This window comes from Podarcis liolepis (assembly GCF_965112155.1).
Source record: "Podarcis liolepis genome assembly, chromosome: W".
NCBI lineage: Eukaryota > Metazoa > Chordata > Lepidosauria > Squamata > Lacertidae > Podarcis > Podarcis liolepis.
In genome coordinates, this window is record NC_139568.1 from 33,879,695 (window position 1) to 33,897,963 (window position 18,269).

The following is an 18,269-nucleotide window of genomic DNA, read 5'->3' on the forward strand; positions in this document are numbered from 1 at the left end:
GGAAGGCTAACTTCCTGTTTAGACCTTCCCGTTTCAGTGCCAAATTGAGAAGAATTTCTTAGTCCAATTTTCCTTTCTACTCGCAGGTCATTATTTAAAGTCCAATTGTTCGAAATTGAGCTACTCACGGGTAATTGTTTTAAAAGCCAAATTGTCCCAGGAAAAAGGCAGCGCTCTCCGGCAACGGCTATGCGGCTTCGCTCCACGGAAGAAGCAATTGACTCTCAGCACCGCGCCACTAGCCCCTCTTCGCTCCGGAGCCCGTAACTGGGTTCCTTTACGAGTTGGGGGGCGTGAAAGGTGCCTGCCGAGTCCCATGGTCACAGGCTTCATCCGCCTGTGATTTTTCAAAGGGTCCCCGCTTCGCCGTAGCGGGAAAGACCCGTTTTCCGTGGAGCCGGTCCCTCCGGATCAGAGGGAGTCCGCCATTACCGATGGCGCCACCCCGGAAGTCCCTGGAATGCAGGTCTCTTTCTCATGGCTCATTGCAGCTTCACACCGTGCTTCTGTGCCGGTCGGCAGGCTCCCCCCGGACGCAAAACCGGCGTCGCTGCTCCAGAGTGCGATGACCCGGAACCATCCTCTGCTACCAATGTTGGAATTCACCCTGGGGCTGCCTGCTGCAAGTCCCCGAAACTCCAAACGTCCTCCGATGTGTGCAGCACTGGAAAAGGCATCTCCCTTCTTCTCCAGGGTGCTCCAGCGACATAAATCAGCTTGATTTATGCACGCTATACTTCTAGCGTTACACAGCAACAAGCGTGGGACATTGTAGATCTTAGCTACTATTTATTTACACTCTATATACAGACTACAGCATAATGGTGTCCGTTCTCTTCCGAGAGAACAGAAGAAGTGAAAGTACAGTCCAAAGTACATACAATGAAAGAGAGATAAGGCTGTCTTCCGTTCCCATAGTCTTCTCAGACAGGCATGTGATTTAAAACAATCTCAAATGCAGCGACGGTGGAGTGAAATGCTAACATCAACCTCAATCCATGAGCCACCATTCATCCTCCAACCACCTCCAGACACTCACACAGAACATTCACTGCCTTCACTGGTTGTGATTTAAATGAGAGGTAGAGCTGGGTATCATCTGCATACTGGTGAACACCCAGCCCAAACGCCCTGATGATCTCTTCTAATGACTTCATATACAGTTGCAATTGAAATTATTCAATCCCCATTGCTCATCAGGTTTATTATCAAAATTTACAGACTTTAAACTGTTTGCAATGAGCAAATAAAACAAAAGCAATTGAAATAGCTCAACACTACAGATTCTTCAAGTGGTTTTCCCAAATTCAGCTGACATTGTAACTTATACTGCAACTTGTGGGGGACAGAGCCCTGAGGCACCCCACAAGTGAGCACCCAGGGGTCTGAACACTCATCCCCCAACACCACTTTCTGGACACGGCCCAGGAGGAAGGAGCGGAACCACTGTATAACAGTGCCCTCAGCTCCCAACCCCTCTAGACTGTCCAGAAGGATGTCATGGTCAATGATCTCAAAGGCTGCTGAAAGATCCAGCAGAACTAGGAAAAAGCTTTCACCTTAGTCCCTAGCCTGGTGGAGGTAATTGACAAGCGCAACTGTCAGAGCTGCTTGAAGATCCTAGCTCACAGAGGATCACGCTAGCCAGCGGTCATTAAGTAAAAGTCTTTATTGAATTACAGTTTCCATTCTCACGCTGCTGCGCGCAACTCTACGCCTAGTAGCTAGGTCGGCGAAGCTCCGTCTGAGTCTCCGCCCTGTGTGCACCAACTTAATATCCTAGCCTTGCTCCACCTTTTCCTCCTGACTGTCCTCCTCTGGGTCCCTCTACCCCCCGGGGCTTCTTCCTTCCGGGATTCTTCTGACGCTGACCCAGACCCTCCTGCCTCCTTGCGCCGGGCTTTAGGACCTGGCTCTCTTTCGGGGCTGCTTACTGCGCCGCCTTCCTCTGCATTTGAACTTGGCGCGCGCGCCCAACCTTCCACTTTCCTCTCAACCGTTTCTTCGCTCCCCGATGGAGGTGTGGCCATCCCCGACTCATGTCCTCCCTCCTGTGGAGGTGTGGCCACTCCTGACTCATGTCCTCCCTCCTGTGGTGAGCTGCCAGCGCTTCCCCCCTGGCTCCCTTCCTCTTCCCTGCTTCCTGGCGGTGACGCTGGTCCCGATTTCCAGCTGCTCCCCCCTGAGTCCTCTCTGGCTCTGTCTTCCTGGGGTGCCCCCCTAGACTCCCCCCTTGCCCTCGCCACTGGTGCTCCTTTCTGTGAATCCTCTGATTCACTGGAAAGACTAGGAGATCTCGGGTCGTCGTCGTCACTCATCTTTTCTTCTGCCTCCTCCCCTTCGCTCTCTGTTTCCTCCCTTGCCCGTGCTTCTGCTCCTAAACCCCTGACATCCATCCCCCCCTCGAAGCCCCCCATTCCCCCCTCCCCTCCTTCCGGTGCTGGAGCTGGGGGCTGCTGTTGCAAAGGGACGAACGTCGGGTATCGGTCGCTTCCCGTGGCAGGCCTCCATCTGAAGTCTCCCGGGTCTTCCTCCCCGCTCTCGTCGACGACAGTCACCTCCGCTTCCATCTCTGTGCCGCCGTGCTCGAAACCAGGGTCGTCCCCGAAAACGTCCATGTCCGTCTCTCCCTCACTTCCTCCTGTCGGTGTTGCTCGTCCTGGGCCTTCCAGCCACCGTCTGCGCCACTGCTCCTCTGGCCTATCGTCCCACCAATACGAGGGTTCTGATGCAGATCCCGAGGGTGACCCCTCCGGGGAACGGACGTCTTGTGTCGGGTCCTCGTCCGAGTCGAACCCCCGGAAAGTGCTGGCCGAAAGTGTGGGCGTGAAAAGCCAGTCGTCAAAATATTCTGCTGGCATAGGTCTATGGGGAAAGAGGGCATGAAACTCGTCTTTGAGGAGAGGTTCGTCCAAGGCGTAGCCCGGCACCCAGCTGTTCGCACTGGCCGGGGTGCCCTCCTTGGCGAGAAAGTATTCTACCCCCTCTTCCCCCCTTCTGGAGTCCAAAATCTCAGTGACTTCGTTGATGCGCTCCTTCTGTGCCACTTCCGCGTGCCCTGTTCTGTCTCTGACCGGACTCGGCGCTGTTCCGGGTTCCTGGAACCTGTGCGGTGCCTTGTAGGGAGTGAGCACCGATCTGTGGAATACCGGATGCATTCTGGAACCCTCCGGAAGTGCCAGTCTGAAAGCTACCGGGTTGACCTGCTCTTCGACTTGGTAGGGCCCCAGTTGCTTATGCCCTAGTTTCTTCTTGGCCAACGACCTGGCCGGCACTGCGTGGGCTGCTAACCAAACCCAGTCTCCCACGTGGAGCTCTTCTCCAACCCTTCTGTGCTTGTCTGCTTGTACCTTGTATGCGTGCTTGGCCAGCTCCAGGTGGCGCCTCAGCTGATCGTGGACCTCCTGCAGCTCCGACGCGAACGCATCTGCTGTCTGCGGCTCCCCCTCCCCCATTCTTTCCAGTCCCGGGAAGGTTCTGGGGTGCCTCCCGTTGTTGGCGAAGAACGGCGTGACCCCCGTGGACACGTGCTTCGTGTTGTTGTAGGCGAACTCGGCAAGCGGTAGGTAATCCACCCACGTCGCAGGCTGTTGATTTGCATAACATCTCAGGTACTGCTGCATGATGGCATTGACCCGCTCCGCTTGCCCGTTGGTCTGCGGGTGTCTCGCCGACGCCAGGTTGATCTTGACGTCCAGGAAGCCCATCAGCTTCTGCCAGAAATTCGAGATGAACTGCCGCCCCCGGTCGGACAGAATAGACCGTGGCAGACCATGAACCTTGAACACGTGGTCTATGAACAGTTTGGCGGTTTGCTCCGCCGTGGCCACCTTCGCACACGGAATGAAATGCGCCATCTTGGAAAACAGGTCCACCACCACCAGCACTGCCGTCTTGCCCCTTGAGCTGGGCAGATCCGTGACAAAGTCCAGAGCCACCCTTTCCCAAGGTTCGACCGGAGTTTGCAGCGGTTCCAACAGTCCGGCCGGCGGTTTGTGCACTGGTTTGGCCCTCTGGCAGGTGTCGCACCTCGCCACGTAGTCTGCGACCTCCCCTCTCATTCCAGGCCACCAGAAATCCCTGGCCACTAATTCCACCGTCTTCTCCTTGCCAAAGTGCCCGGCCGTGGGCGCGTCGTGCAGCTGCTGCAGCACCTTGGCTCGAAGTTCGTCTCCCGGCACGTAGATGGCCCCTTTTCGGATGAGCAATCCATCTCGTAGCCGGAAACCGTCGGCCGCTGCCTTGCCCCTTTGCACCTCTGCCATCTTTGCTTGTGCGAAGGAGTCCTCCTGCAACGCACGTCGCACCGCCTCTAGGTCCACGGTCGCCGCGGCGCACGCCCACACTGCTGGTGCGAAGATGTGCATGGCGGCCGCTGGCGTTGCGTCCTCCAGATACTGTGGCTTACGGGAGAGAGCGTCTGCCATGATGTTGGTGTCCCCCGGGACATACTCTATTCGGAAGTCGAAGTTTGCAAAGAACTCAGCCCAACGTATCTGCCTCTGGTTCAGGAACTGTGCCGTGCGCCAGTGCTCTAGATTCTTGTGGTCCGTGCAAACCTGCACCGTGTGCTTGGCGCCGATCAGAAAGTGCCTCCACGCCTTGAACGCTGCGTGAATGGCCAGCAACTCCCTGTCCCAGATGGTGTAGTTCTGTTCGGACTTGCTGAGCTTCCTGGAGTAAAACGCTCCCGGTCGCCACACCCCCTGCGGGTCTTTCTGCAACAGGACCGCCCCCACGGCTCTGTCCGAGGCGTCTGTCTCCACCCTCATCGGCTTGCTGGGGTTGACATGAAGCAGCTGCTCTTCCGACGCGAAGAGACGCTTGAGTGCCTGAAAGGACTGCTCCGCCTGCGCTGTCCAAACGAACTTCTTCTTCTTGGAGCTAAGCGTGTCAGTGATGGCCGCTGTCTGCATCGCGAAGCCCTTGATAAACTTGCGATAGAAGTTCGCAAAGCCGACAAACCGTTGGACCTCCTTCCGGTTGCGCGGACTCTTCCAATCCAACACCGCTCGAACCTTGGCGCTGTCCATGGCGAGCCCCTTGTCAGACAGCTTGTAGCCCAGAAAATCCACCTCCGGCACGTCAAATTGGCACTTCTCCAGCTTGGCGTAGAGCCTATGTTGCTTTAGCCTGCTCAGCACTTCCTTGACGTGTCCGTCATGCTCCTGCTGCGACTCCGAAAAGATCAGGATGTCATCTAAGAAACAGACGCACGTCTTGTAGAGAAGTCCCGTCAACACGTGATGCATAAACGCTTGAAAAACGTGGGAGCCATTTTGCAATCCAAAAGGCATAACTCTATATTCGTAGGTCCCCAGTGGCGTGAACATGGCTGTCTTCCACTCATCTCCTTCCCGCATGCGAATGAGGTTGTACGCCCCCCGCAGGTCCAACTTGGTGAACACTCTGCCCTTCCGTACCTTTGCGAGGAGGTCGTCAATACGGGGCATGGGGAAGTCCGATGGCCTAGTCAGACTGTTCAAAATCCTGTAATCCACTACCAGTCTTTTCTGGGGCGTGTCCCGCTTCTTAACAAAGAATACGGGACTGCCCCCCACTGCCCTGGACTCCCGGATGAAGCCGCGTTGCAAATTATGGTCAATGAACTCTTTGAGTTCCTGCAGTTCGTCCTCTGACATGGAATACAGTTTCCCTTTAGGCAGCGCCGCCCCCGGCAGCAGGTCAATTTTGCAGTCATATGGTCTGTGAGGGGGTAGCCTGTCTGCCTCCTTCTCGCAGAAAACTTCCAAAAATTCAGCGTACTTGTGTGGAATCGCTTGCAGCGTGCCTAGCAGCAGCTGTGACTCCTCTTCCTCTCCTTCCTGCCTGGGCACGATGCAGTGTTCAGCAGAAAAGGAAGAGCCGAAGGTCAGCTGCCTCTGGTACCAAGCCATCGCTGGGCTGTGCTTGTCCAGCCAACTCATGCCCAATACAATGGGCGTGTCAGATAGTCGAGTGACGTTGAAGCTGATGATTTCTCTGTGATTCCCAAGTCGCATCACCATTGGTGGCGTCTGCTTCACCACTTGCCCCCCGAGCAGCTCCCTGCCATCCACCGTGACAACCTGCAGGGGCAGTGTGGCCGGCAGCAACTGCACAGCGTGCCTGTCGACAAAGTCCTGCCCTATAAAGTCCGCATTGCTGCCTGAGTCAATGGTGATTGGCACGTCCATGGTGATTCCATTGGGCAGTTGGAGAGACGCTGTGAGCCTCACTACTGGTTTGGGCGGGAGGGGGTTCACGGGCTGTAAAATCGCTGGGGACTGCGTCACTAACACGTCTGGCTGGGCCCCAGTGCCTTTTCCTCCAGCCAGACAGCCTCGTTTCCCTGCTGTGGTCCTCCTTGCTGTGTTGCTGCAGTCACCATTGCTGAGGCTGCAGTGAGCTTGTGGGGCCTCTGGGGACACTCTTTCGCCATATGCCCTGGCTCCTCACAGACGTAACACTTCCTGTTCCCTCTAGGAGGCTTCGCTTTCACTGCTGCTGGTGCTAGGGCTCTGGTTGCTGACTGAGCCCTTGCACCTCCCACCTCCATAGGTTCGGCTCCTCCTCCTGGCGGAGGCGTGGATTGCGCCCGCGCTGCTTCCCTGGGAAAGAAGGAGGGGCCCCCGGCTGGTTCGCGCCCTCCACGCCCTTCGTCCCTGTTCCACGGACGTCCTTCCAGCCTCACCCCCACTGCCAGTGCCCTCTGAACGACCTCCTGGGTGGTTCGGGGTCTCTCCCCCCTGGCGATCTCATCTTTAATCGAGTTATGCAGCCCCTCCCAAAAGAGGTCTCTTACAGGAGCCGAATCTCTGTCCCATTCCAGGGCACTGACCAAGGCGAAAAAGCGGGCATGGTACTGCCTGACGCTGGCCCTCCCTTGTCTCAGCCCATGCACCTCCTTCCGTGCAAGATCCACGTCAATACTTGATAAAAAACACCCATCCATTGCTTTAATAAAGGCATCTGCATTCTGTAGCGCCGGATCCTTATCTCTCCATAAATTGCGTAGCCATGCTCTCGCATCCCCATGCAGATGGGACATGATGAAACCCCACTCTCTCTTGTTCATCTCTAAAGTCTTTATGCAGCAGTTGCAGTGCGCACAGTACGTCGGCTCTAAAGTTGGGATACTGTTGCAAGTTCCCATCGAAGTGAGAGACCAGCCCGCCTGTCCGTCTCGCCAACCCAATGCCCTCCTGCCGGGGTGTCTGCTTTGTCAGCACGTCTAACCTGACCTGGAGATCCCTGCAGGCTGCGGCTGCTTCCTCCTCCCTCTTCCTGGATGCTAGAGCCTCGGCGTTCAGTTGTGCCACCGCGTTTCTGAGTTCCTCTATCTGCTGCTCAGCCGTCATGTCGTCTGCCGTTCGTGAGCTTGCTAGTAGGCACCTGTGTCTCTCCCCTCCTCGAGGCTGTAGATGCCCACAAGTGGAGACGGAGCTTACTGTCAGAGCTGCTTGAAGATCCTAGCTCACAGAGGATCACGCTAGCCAGCGGTCATTAAGTAAAAGTCTTTATTGAATTACAGTTTCCATTCTCACGCTGCTGCGCGCAACTCTACGCCTAGTAGCTAGGTCGGCGAAGCTCCGTCTGAGTCTCCGCCCTGTGTGCACCAACTTAATATCCTAGCCTTGCTCCACCTTTTCCTCCTGACTGTCCTCCTCTGGGTCCCTCTACCCCCCGGGGCTTCTTCCTTCCGGGATTCTTCTGACGCTGACCCAGACCCTCCTGCCTCCTTGCGCCGGGCTTTAGGACCTGGCTCTCTTTCGGGGCTGCTTACTGCGCCGCCTTCCTCTGCATTTGAACTTGGCGCGCGCGCCCAACCTTCCACTTTCCTCTCAACCGTTTCTTCGCTCCCCGATGGAGGTGTGGCCATCCCCGACTCATGTCCTCCCTCCTGTGGAGGTGTGGCCACTCCTGACTCATGTCCTCCCTCCTGTGGTGAGCTGCCAGCGCTTCCCCCCTGGCTCCCTTCCTCTTCCCTGCTTCCTGGCGGTGACGCTGGTCCCGATTTCCAGCTGCTCCCCCCTGAGTCCTCTCTGGCTCTGTCTTCCTGGGGTGCCCCCCTAGACTCCCCCCTTGCCCTCGCCACTGGTGCTCCTTTCTGTGAATCCTCTGATTCACTGGAAAGACTAGGAGATCTCGGGTCGTCGTCGTCACTCATCTTTTCTTCTGCCTCCTCCCCTTCGCTCTCTGTTTCCTCCCTTGCCCGTGCTTCTGCTCCTAAACCCCTGACAGCAACCAATGTAATTTCAGTCCCCTGATGAGGCCTGAATCCTGACTAGAAGGGATCCAAATTGTCCACAACCTCCATACATTGTTCAGCAACCACCCATTCAGTTTCCTTGCCGAAGAATGGAAGATTTGATACTGGGCGATAGTTGGCCATATGGGCTGAGTCCAAAGATGTTTTTTTAAGAAGCGGTTTAATAACCACTTCTTTCAGTGGGTGTGGGATGACTCCCTTACAGAGGGAAGCATTCACCACCCCGCAGAGTCCATCGCCCAGCCCTTCCCAGCTCTCTTTTATTAGCCAGGATGGGTAAAGATCAAGGAGACAGGTGGTCGGTTTCACTTGTCCAAGCAGCCTGTCCACATCCTCGGAGGTAACAGATTGGAATTGATCCCATGCAACTTGACTAGACAGGACTTTAGCACTCTCCCGCCCCAGCCCTGTTCCCACGGTGGAGTCTACCTCTTTCCGAACCTGAGCAACTTTATCTGCAAAAAAACTTTGCAAAAAACCATTGCAGGAGATCTTGGGGTCCTCACCAGGCCCCAATGGTGAAGGTTGTTCCGTTAGATTGCAAACCACCTGAGTCTTCTGCTGCTGTTTTCTGCAGATGCAATAGAGGCGGCTAAGAAAGGCTCGATGTTGAGCTCTAACCCATGTTCTGTCTGATTCGGAGTGGGATTTCTGCCACTGGCTCTCTAGCTGTCTCAACGATTGTTTCATTGCCCTCAGATCCGTGGAAACCCATGGGGCTGTCTGGGTTCCATGCAATCTGAGAGAGCGCTTTGGAGCCAGACAGTCGATAGCCCTGGTTAACTCCACATTCCAGCGGGCCACCAGGGAATCAGCTGAAAGGCCATCAACATGGGATAAGACATTCGCTGCCACCCTTTGGAAACCATTTGGATCCATTACGTGGTGGGGCAGACCATCCAAGTAGGTCCCACCTTCCTGCAGTGGGGAAGGGTCATGGAGAAGTCTAGTTGCACCAGGAAGTGATCCAGGCTGTCTTATTTCAACGGCAAATAACAAGAACCACATATATTATGTTACATAAAATGTGGGGTGCTGGGTTATTGTTGTTAATTAATGGGAAGGGACATAGCTAAAGTGGTAGAGCATCTGATCTGCATGCAGAAAGGGTCCCGTGTTCAATCCCTGGCATATTCAGATAGGAAAGGCTTCCCGCTTAAAACCCTGGAGACCTTCTGATTATTATTATTATTATTATTTATTAGATTTATATGCCGTCCTTCCTCACAATATCTCAGGGCTGTTCACAGGATGAAAATGCAAGGTAAATAGTTAAAATAAAAACAAAACAATACGCCCCCCTCCCACAAACACATTTAAAAGGCTGTAAAATAGTCTTATAAAACCAAAAAATACAAAAACAAAATACAAATTAACATGTAACACATAACATTTAAGAACAACTAAAAACAACCCTACCCCTCAAATAAGCAACCCACCCAAGTTAAAATCCCATCCCCATTAACACCATTATTTTTGCAAAAGGGGGTTGGCCCACACCCTCATTGGCCCACACCCTTTGGTGTTGCCCTGCTGGAGGCATCCTTGCTGATGCCAGTCAGTGTACACAATATTTAAGGAGTTCGGCCAGTATAAGGACGCTTCCTATGTTTCCATCTAAACAGTGTTCAATAAATTAATGAATGAATACTCCTCTAATATATACTGGTTTTAGACTGGTGCTTTTTTTATTTTAGATAGGGTTGAAATAATCTAATCTGGACCCCATTAAAGGTAAAAAGGTAAAGGACCCCTGGACAGTTAAGCCCAGTCAAAGGCGACTATGGGGTGTGGCGCTCATCTCGCTTCAGGCTGAGGGAGCCTGTGTTTGTTCACAGACAGCTTTCCGGGTCATGCGGCCAGCATGACTAACCACTTCTGGCGCAACGGGACACCGTGATAAGTGCCAGAGTGCATGGAAACACAATTTACCTTCCTGCTGCAGTGTTATCTACTTATCTACTCACGCTGGTGCACTTTCAAACTGCTGGGTTGGCAGGAGCTTGGACAAAGCAATGGGAGCGCAGAGGCTCAGTGGTTTAGACCACAGCGCAACCCACATCCCTTGGACCCCATTTGTTGGGATGTGAATAGATGCTAGGAAAGGACAATATCTAATAAATATATCCTCTGCTAGCATCTATTCACACCCCAACACTTTCTTCTCTTTTAATTGGGCCTGTTCTTGTCCATTTTGTACTTGCAAGGAACCAATTCTTCCAGGACGCAGCACCTACTCTCTGGAATCCCCTGCCCACTGAAATTAAGCAGGTGCCTTCCTTGTACCATTTTATTTATTTTTATTTTTTAAAAAATAATTTTTATTAACCAACCAATCAAATCAAATCACATCACATAAATTCCGAATTACAAAGCCGAATTTTATTTTTTTTTGTTGGGGGGACCCATATTTCAAGTTCCGAAGGGGATTCCAATCATCTTCTTGCTGCTGCCTTAACATCCACAAATCTGTCCAAATAATGTTCATAATTCTATCCAGTCCTATCTTGCTGTTCTCACATCTCATCTTGTTCGTATATTTTTCTTTTTTTCTTTATGATCTCTTCTGATAATCTCCTTAAGCAGGTAAACACCAGTTACCTGCCAACAAAATGGCTGGGGCATGTTCCACGGAGGGGGATGCGCTGGGACAACCGATCTCAGTGATCACGGGTAGGAGGAGGAGTTACGCTAAGACCAGACCATGTCATTACCGAGGAAGCAGGCTTAGTCGTTGTCTGAGGACTATCCCTGCCTCCAGGTCTGGTCCTGACTGGAAGGATACTGGAATCAGCAAGGGAAACCCACATGACCTGAAAGTGTTGCTGTGCAATGCCAGGTCAATGATGAATAAAACCACTGCCATCCACGACCTGATTGTGGATGGAGGCTTTGACCTGGCATGTGTGACAGAGACCTGGTTGGATGAAGCAGATGGGCCTGTTCTTGCCGCTGCCTGTCCACCAGGTTTCTCTTACACACAGCAACCCAGGCCTTGTGGGCGGGGAGGGGGGGTTGCAGTGATTTTTAGGAAGTCATTAGTTTGCACCAGGCGTCCTATTGGAAAGACCCAGTTCTCTGAGTGCATGTTCTGGAAGTTGGGCAATAGGGGCAGTACAGGATTCCTATTGGTGTACCGACCTCCCCGCTGCACCAAGGATTCCCTGCCCGAGCTGCTTCAGGTCGTGGCGGATGTCCTCCTGGAGACACCTAGTTTGGTTGTCCTAGGGGATTTTAACATCCATGTCGACACGACCTTACAAAGGGCCGCTCGGGACTTCGTGGAAAGCATGGCCTCCATGGGGCTGTCCCTGAATAAGTCTGGCCCAACCCATAGCCACAGGCATGCCTTAGACCTGGTGTTCACCTCTATGGATGTTGGTGATCTGACACTAAGTAAAAGCGAAACGAAAGAAGTGCCATGGTCAGATCATTTCCTGGTGCAACTGGACTTCTCCGCGACCCTTCCCCTCTGCAGGGAGGTGGGACCGATTCGGATGGTCCGCCCCCGCCACTTAATGGATCCAAATGGTTTCCAGAGAGTAGTGGGGGATGCTTTATCCCATGTTGATGGCCTTTCAGCTGATTCCCCGGTGGCCCGCTGGAATGTGGAGTTAACCAGGGCTATTGACTGTTTGGCTCCGAAGCGCCCTCTCCGATTGCATGGAGCCCGGACAGCCCCATGGTTTTCCACGGATCTGAGGGCAACGAAACAATTGTTGAGACGGCTAGAGCGCCGGTGGCGGATGACCCATTCTGAAGCTGACCGGACACAGGTTAGAGCTCAATGTCGAGCCTACCAAGTGGCGGTAGCGACGGCGAAGAAGACTTTCTTCACCGCCTCTATTGCATCTGCAGAAAACAGCAGCAGGAGACTTTTTCAGGTCGTCCGCAATTTAGCGGAACCACCTGCTACATCGGGGCCCAGTACGGGCCACATGATCTCGTGCAATGATTTTGCTAAGTTTTTTGCAGATAAAGTCGCTCAGATTCGGGAAGAGGTAGACACCACCATGGGAGCAGGGCCGGGGCGGGAGAGTGCTAGAGTCCTGTCTAGTCAAATTGCGTGGGATCAATTCCAATCTGTTACCTCCGAGGATGTGGACAGGCTGCTTGGACGAGTGAAACCAACCACCTGTCTCCTTGATTGCCCATCCTGACTTATAAAAGCTAGCCGGGAAGGGCTGGGCGGTGGGCTTCGTGGGGTGGTGAATGCTTCCCTCCGTGAGGGAGCCTTCCCAGACCCGCTGAAAGAGGCGGTTATTAAACCGCTTCTTAAAAAACCATCTTTAGATGCGGCCACGATGGCCAACTATCGCCCAGTCTCAAATCTTCCATTCTTGGGCAAGGTGATTGAGCGAGTGGTTGCTGAACAACTCCAGGCACGCCTGGAAGAAGCAGATCCATTTGGATCCATTCCAGTCGGGATTCAGGCCTCATCACGGGACTGAAACTGCCTTGGTCGCACTGGTTGATGATCTCCGGCGGGCTAGGGACAAAGGTGAGAGCTGTTTCCTAGTTCTGCTGGATCTCTCAGCGGCGTTTGATACCATCGACCATAACATTCTTCTGGACCGTCTTGAGGGGCTGGGAACTGGGGGCACTGTCATACAGTGGTTCCGCTCCTTCCTCCTGGGCCGTGTTCAGAAAGTGGTGGTGGGGGATGAGTGTTCAGACCCCTGGGCTCTCACTTGTGGGGTGCCTCAGGGTTCTGTCCTCTCCCCCATGCTTTTTACCATCTACATGCAGCCGCTGGGAGAGATCATCAGGGGGTTTGGACTGGGTGTTCATCAGTATGCAGATGATACCCAGCTCTACCTCTCTTGGGGCTACCTTTGAAAGTGACCCGGAAACTATAACTAATCCAGAACGCAGCAGCCAGACTGGTGACTGGGAGCAGCCGCCGAGACCATATAACACCGGTCTTGAAAGACCTACATTGGCTCCCAGTACGTTTCCGAGCACAATTCAAAGTGTTGGTGCTCACCTTTAAAGCCCTAAACGGCCTCGGTCCAGTAGACCTGAAGGAGCGTCTCCACCCCCATCGTTCTACCCAGACACTGAGGTCCAGCACCGAGGGCCTTCTGGCGGTTCCCTCACTGCGAGAAGCCAAGTTGCAGGGAACCAGGCAGAGGGCCTTCTCGGTAGTGGCGCCCTCCCTGTGGAACGTCCTCCCACCAGATGTCAAAGAGAACAACAACTACCAGACTTTTAGAAGACATCTGAAGGCAGCCCTTTTTAGGGAAGCTTTTAATGTTTGATGTAGCACAGTATTTTAATATTCTTTTCGAAGCCGCCCAGAGTGGCTGGGGAAACCCAGCCAGATGGGCGGGGTATAAATAATAAATTATATTATTATTATTATTATTATTATTATCCTGTGTGAATTTTCCGTTCGTCCAATCATCATGTCGAGATGGTTTCCATATATCATCACTTTCATAAATAAAAGCACTCTTTCCATCATTAGTCTTGCAGATCTGTCGCCCTTCCTTGTACCATTTTAGACGTACTCAAAACATTTCCATTTAGGCAAGCCTACCCAGCTGTACAATTTTATTATGTACATTTGTTCTTTTTTAAAAAATGTTGATTTTTATCTCTTTTATTGCTTTATTATTTTACTATTTTTAAAGTCTGATTTTTTTGCTATTTTGTATGAATGTTTTATTTCACTCTATGTATATATTTTTAATTAAGCAGTATATAAAACATGTTAAATAAAAAAACCAGAAAATATGCAGGCACTGTTTTTCTTTGGACAGAAATGCAGTGGTAGCTCGGGTTACATACGCTTCAGCTTACATACGCTTCAGGTTACAGACTCCGCTAACCCAGAAATAGTGCTTCAGGTTAAGAACTTTGCTTCAGGATAAGAACAGAAATTGTGCTCCGGCAGCGCAACGGCAGCAGGAGGTCCCATTAGCTAAAGTGGTGCTTCAGGTTAAGAACAGTTTCAGGTTAAGAAAGGACCTCCGGAACAAATCAAGTACGTAACCAGAGGTAGCACTGTAAAATGCTGGAGAATACTAAGGCTTCTAAGTTGCTATGTATTGGGTCACACAAGGACACAAAAGATGCAAGAGGAGGGGGGAAAGTGACAACTCTAAATGGTTAAGGACTCCTTTTTTGTGTCATTTTCCTTTAAAAATAAATTTCAGAGTGCACATCTGGGGTGTATCTATAGGAGGCAGTGATGTTAAAAGAGGATTGGATAAATTCATGGAAGGGCAATCAATGGCTTCTTGCCATGATGGCTAGGCTATGCTCTGTTTCCATTGTCAGAGGCAGTAATCCTTCTGAATACTAGTTTCTTGAAACCATAGGAGGGGAAGGTGCTCGTATGCTCTCTGGTTTTGCTCTCTGGTTTCCCACAGGCATCTGGGTGGCCCCCATGGGAACAGGATGCTGGACCAGATGGGTCATTGGAGTAGTCCAGCAGGCTCTTTTTAGTCCTACTTGGAATAGACCCTTTGAAATTACTGTGCATGAGTAACATAGGCCCCATAATTTTAATGTGTGCACTTTGAATAAAACTTAGTTGGTGTTATGTACTGAGTTGAATAGGATCCAAAATGCAGCAGTCTGATTGGTCCGCAGGAGCCACCCAATCCAGCTCCAGGTGGAAGTGAATCCGCAACCTGATTGGCCTACAGGAGAATCCCAGAATTAGCCAATCACGTGCGACCCATTGTTTAAATAATGTATATAAAGCAGACAGTTTGGGGGAACTTCCATTCCTCCTCACCACTATGAGCTGAATAAAGAGCATGAAATCCACACTCGACTCCGAGTATATTTCAGTTGGATATGACCCTTGGGCTTTAAAAAGGGACTTTGATCTGAAAAGGTGGAAGACGACTGCCCTGCATTATTGCACTTAACTTTTTTTCAGTCTTCTTTATGCCCAGAGTGCAGAACTAGAACTAATGGCTAAATATTAGAGGGTACTTCACAGGGGCAGGAGCTTTTCAAAAGTGCACAGGACTGCCTCTGGAGGTGGGCAGGCTTTCCATTACAGTGGGTCTTTTACCCAGCTATTTTTTCAGGGATGTTGTGGTTGCATCCTGCATTTTAGACCCTTTGCCCGGCAGGGGATTGGACTAGATGACCTCTGAAAGACCCAACTTCAATTACCGTATGCACTCCTAGTCTGGGCATGACTATATGGTTGATTTGTTTCAATGGGTATTTTCTAGGTATATTTTACAACCCTATGACTTTTTTTTTCTTTAAATCTCCAGAGATCTGGGAAAGAGAATCCTGTAGAAAGCAAGATCAAGAGGAACCGTGTGCTGGTCTGTGCTCCGTCCAACGCTGCTCTAGATCACCTCATGAAAATAATGATTGTTAAGTTCAAGGGAAAATGTCAGGACAAGGAAAAGCCTTTGGGTATGATGAGTTCTTGGCCAGTTCTCATCTGTGGAATTCATAGCTGGAGGGAGCAATTGGCTTGGCCATAACGGAAGAATAAGACATTATTCCGTGTTTAAGTTACTTAGACCCTCCCCCACCTGCCAGTATAGGTAGTGGGTGCTTTGCTTTTCCTAAGGCATTTGTCCTTGCAGAGAATCCATCTGAAATCCTTTGGGACAGGGTTGGATCTTGGTGGTGGACCATGTGTTTGGAATGCTGAAGGCCCCCAATCTAATCTCCCTGATGCCCTCTGTTTATCCTGTAGACTCCAAGCAAAGCCTTTCTTGTACATCCTCACACTTTTTAAAGGTTCTTTGGGATCCTTTTAGTGCTGCACTTACCTACTAAAAGCTTTGCTGCACTTATTTTTACTGGTTTTAGTGTTGTATTTTTATTTTGTTGTTTTGTCTTGTTTTCTGTAAGCTGCCCTAAGGGTGTCTGCAGCAAAAGAACCTTGACGAGGAACGAGTTTCATAGTTAACTGTGCACTGTGTGAATAAGTAATTTAGTTCCAGTGTTATGAGACAGAGGGAGAAACTTTTCTGTAGCCACTCTCTCCATGCCTTGCATAATTCTATAAACATCTGGCTTGTTGCCTCTTGCCTTTTCTCTAAACCAAAAAGTCCCAAATGTTACAACCTTTCCTTGTAGGGGAGTTGCTGTATCCCCTTGGTCATTTTGGTTGCCATTTTTTGAACTTTTCTAACTCTTATTGAGGATGTGCAAGATACAGATTTCAGGATTTGCTAAGCAGATCAAAAGTATTTATTTGCCAAATGTCTTTCTAGTTTAAAAAAGCTAGCTGTACTTCAGCAGGGCTCTAAGTGTCTGTTTCACACCCAGGAAACTGTGGTGACATCAACCTGGTGAGGCTGGGGGAAGAAAAATTGATCAGCAAGGACGTACAGAAATTCAGTCTGGATGCCCAGGCCAATCGCAGAATGAGTGAGTAGTTTGTAAAGGGTTCCTCCCTCACACCATTTGCTGTCTCCTAATTAGTCTGCTTAACAGTGGGGTTCAAAAGTTGGTTCTTCATAGCCCCCAGTCTCTGTTCTATCTGGGACAGACCTTTCCCAGATTGTGAGCAGGGATGAAATCCCGTAACACCATCCTATCCCTCCCATCCTATCTTGGTCTGCCGCCAAAGATGTTTATTTTATCAAATATATACTCTGGCTTTTACTCTGGCTTTATCTAAGCATAATTAAACAATAAAGCATCACACACAAAACAAAAAATATAACTGAAATCACTTCAGCTATAAAGTCTTCTTAAAAGTCATTCCCAGCAGTTTTAAATCAGTTTCGTAATTGGGGTTTAACAGGAACCTCTGGGTTGTAATGTTAGTAGACCCATTGAAATCAGTGGAGCTGACTGGCACTGGATATTGTTATAAAGGTTGGGTGTCACCCCCCACTCTGCTAAGCAGTAGCAAAATTCTAGGCGGTGTTCCAGGTGCTCACCCAGGATCTGTGTTCCTTTGAGAATCAAGGTGCGGCAGAGGCTTGTGTAGCTTTAAGAAATATGATTTATTCACATATTTACACTTGAGTTTAGATAAAGGGAGTCCAGATCTTACAGCATGGTCATCTCAAGAAGGGCTTGTTCCCTGTTCTCCCAGCCTGCCTGCTCAAGATGGAACTTTCTCTCTCCCCCTCCCTTTCTTCTTCCCAGCACACCTTGCTAAAGGCACTCTTTTCATGTTACCTCAAATACAGTCACCCAGGGAAGCCTTCTAAATCCCTGGTTACTGTTCACACCTCAGGACAGTGGGGAAGGACAGCTCTCTTGCATTGCCAATGGCCCTTAATGGCCCTGTATTGTTCATCATGCGAAAGGCGGGGCTGGATGAATCCCTAGCCGGAATTAAGATTGCCGGAAGAAATATCAACAACCTCAGATATGCAGATGACACAACCTTGATGGCAGAAAGTGAGGAGGAATTAAAAAACCTTTTAATGAGGGTGAAAGAGGAGAGCGCAAAATATGGTCTGAAGCTCAACATCAAAAAAACGAAGATCATGGCCACTGGTCCCATCACCTCCTGGCAGGTAGAAGGGGAAGAAATGGAGGCAGTGAGAGATTTTACTTTCTTGGGCTCCATGATCACTGCAGATGGTGACAGCAGCCACAAAATTAAAAGACGCTTGCTTCTTGGGAGAAAAGCAATGACAAACCTAGACAGCATCTTCAAAAGCAGAGACATTACCTTGCCAACAAAGGTCCGTATAGTTAAAGCTATGGTTTTCCCAGTAGTGATGTATGGAAGTGAGAGCTGGACCATAAAGAAGGCTGATCGCCGAAGAATTGATGCTTTTGAGTTATGGTGCTGGGGGAGACTCTTGAGAGTCCCATGGACTGCAAGAAGATCAAACCTATCCATTCTTAAGGAAATCAGCCCTGAGTGCTCACTGGAAGGACAGATCCTGAAGTTGAGACTCCAATACTTTGGCCACCGCATGAGAAGAGAAGACTCCCTGGAAAAGACCCTGATGTTGGGAAAGATGGAGGGCACAAGGAGAAGGGGACGACAGAGGACAAGATGGCTGGACAGTTTTCTTGAAGCTACGAACATGAGTTTGACCAAACTGTGGGAGGCAGT

General features: G+C 50.8%; 1 protein-coding gene across 1 annotated transcript in view; it reads left to right on the forward strand.

The window, feature by feature from the left end:
* Positions 1-18,269, forward strand: part of LOC310697710 (putative helicase senataxin) — a 109,092-nt gene that overhangs the window by 48,107 nt on the left and 42,716 nt on the right. The window contains exons 5-6 of the mRNA XM_083484420.1: positions 15,496-15,643; positions 16,511-16,612. Of these exons, the coding sequence (XP_083340546.1) occupies positions 15,496-15,643; positions 16,511-16,612 (250 nt within the window). The remainder of the gene's footprint in view (positions 1-15,495; positions 15,644-16,510; positions 16,613-18,269) is intronic.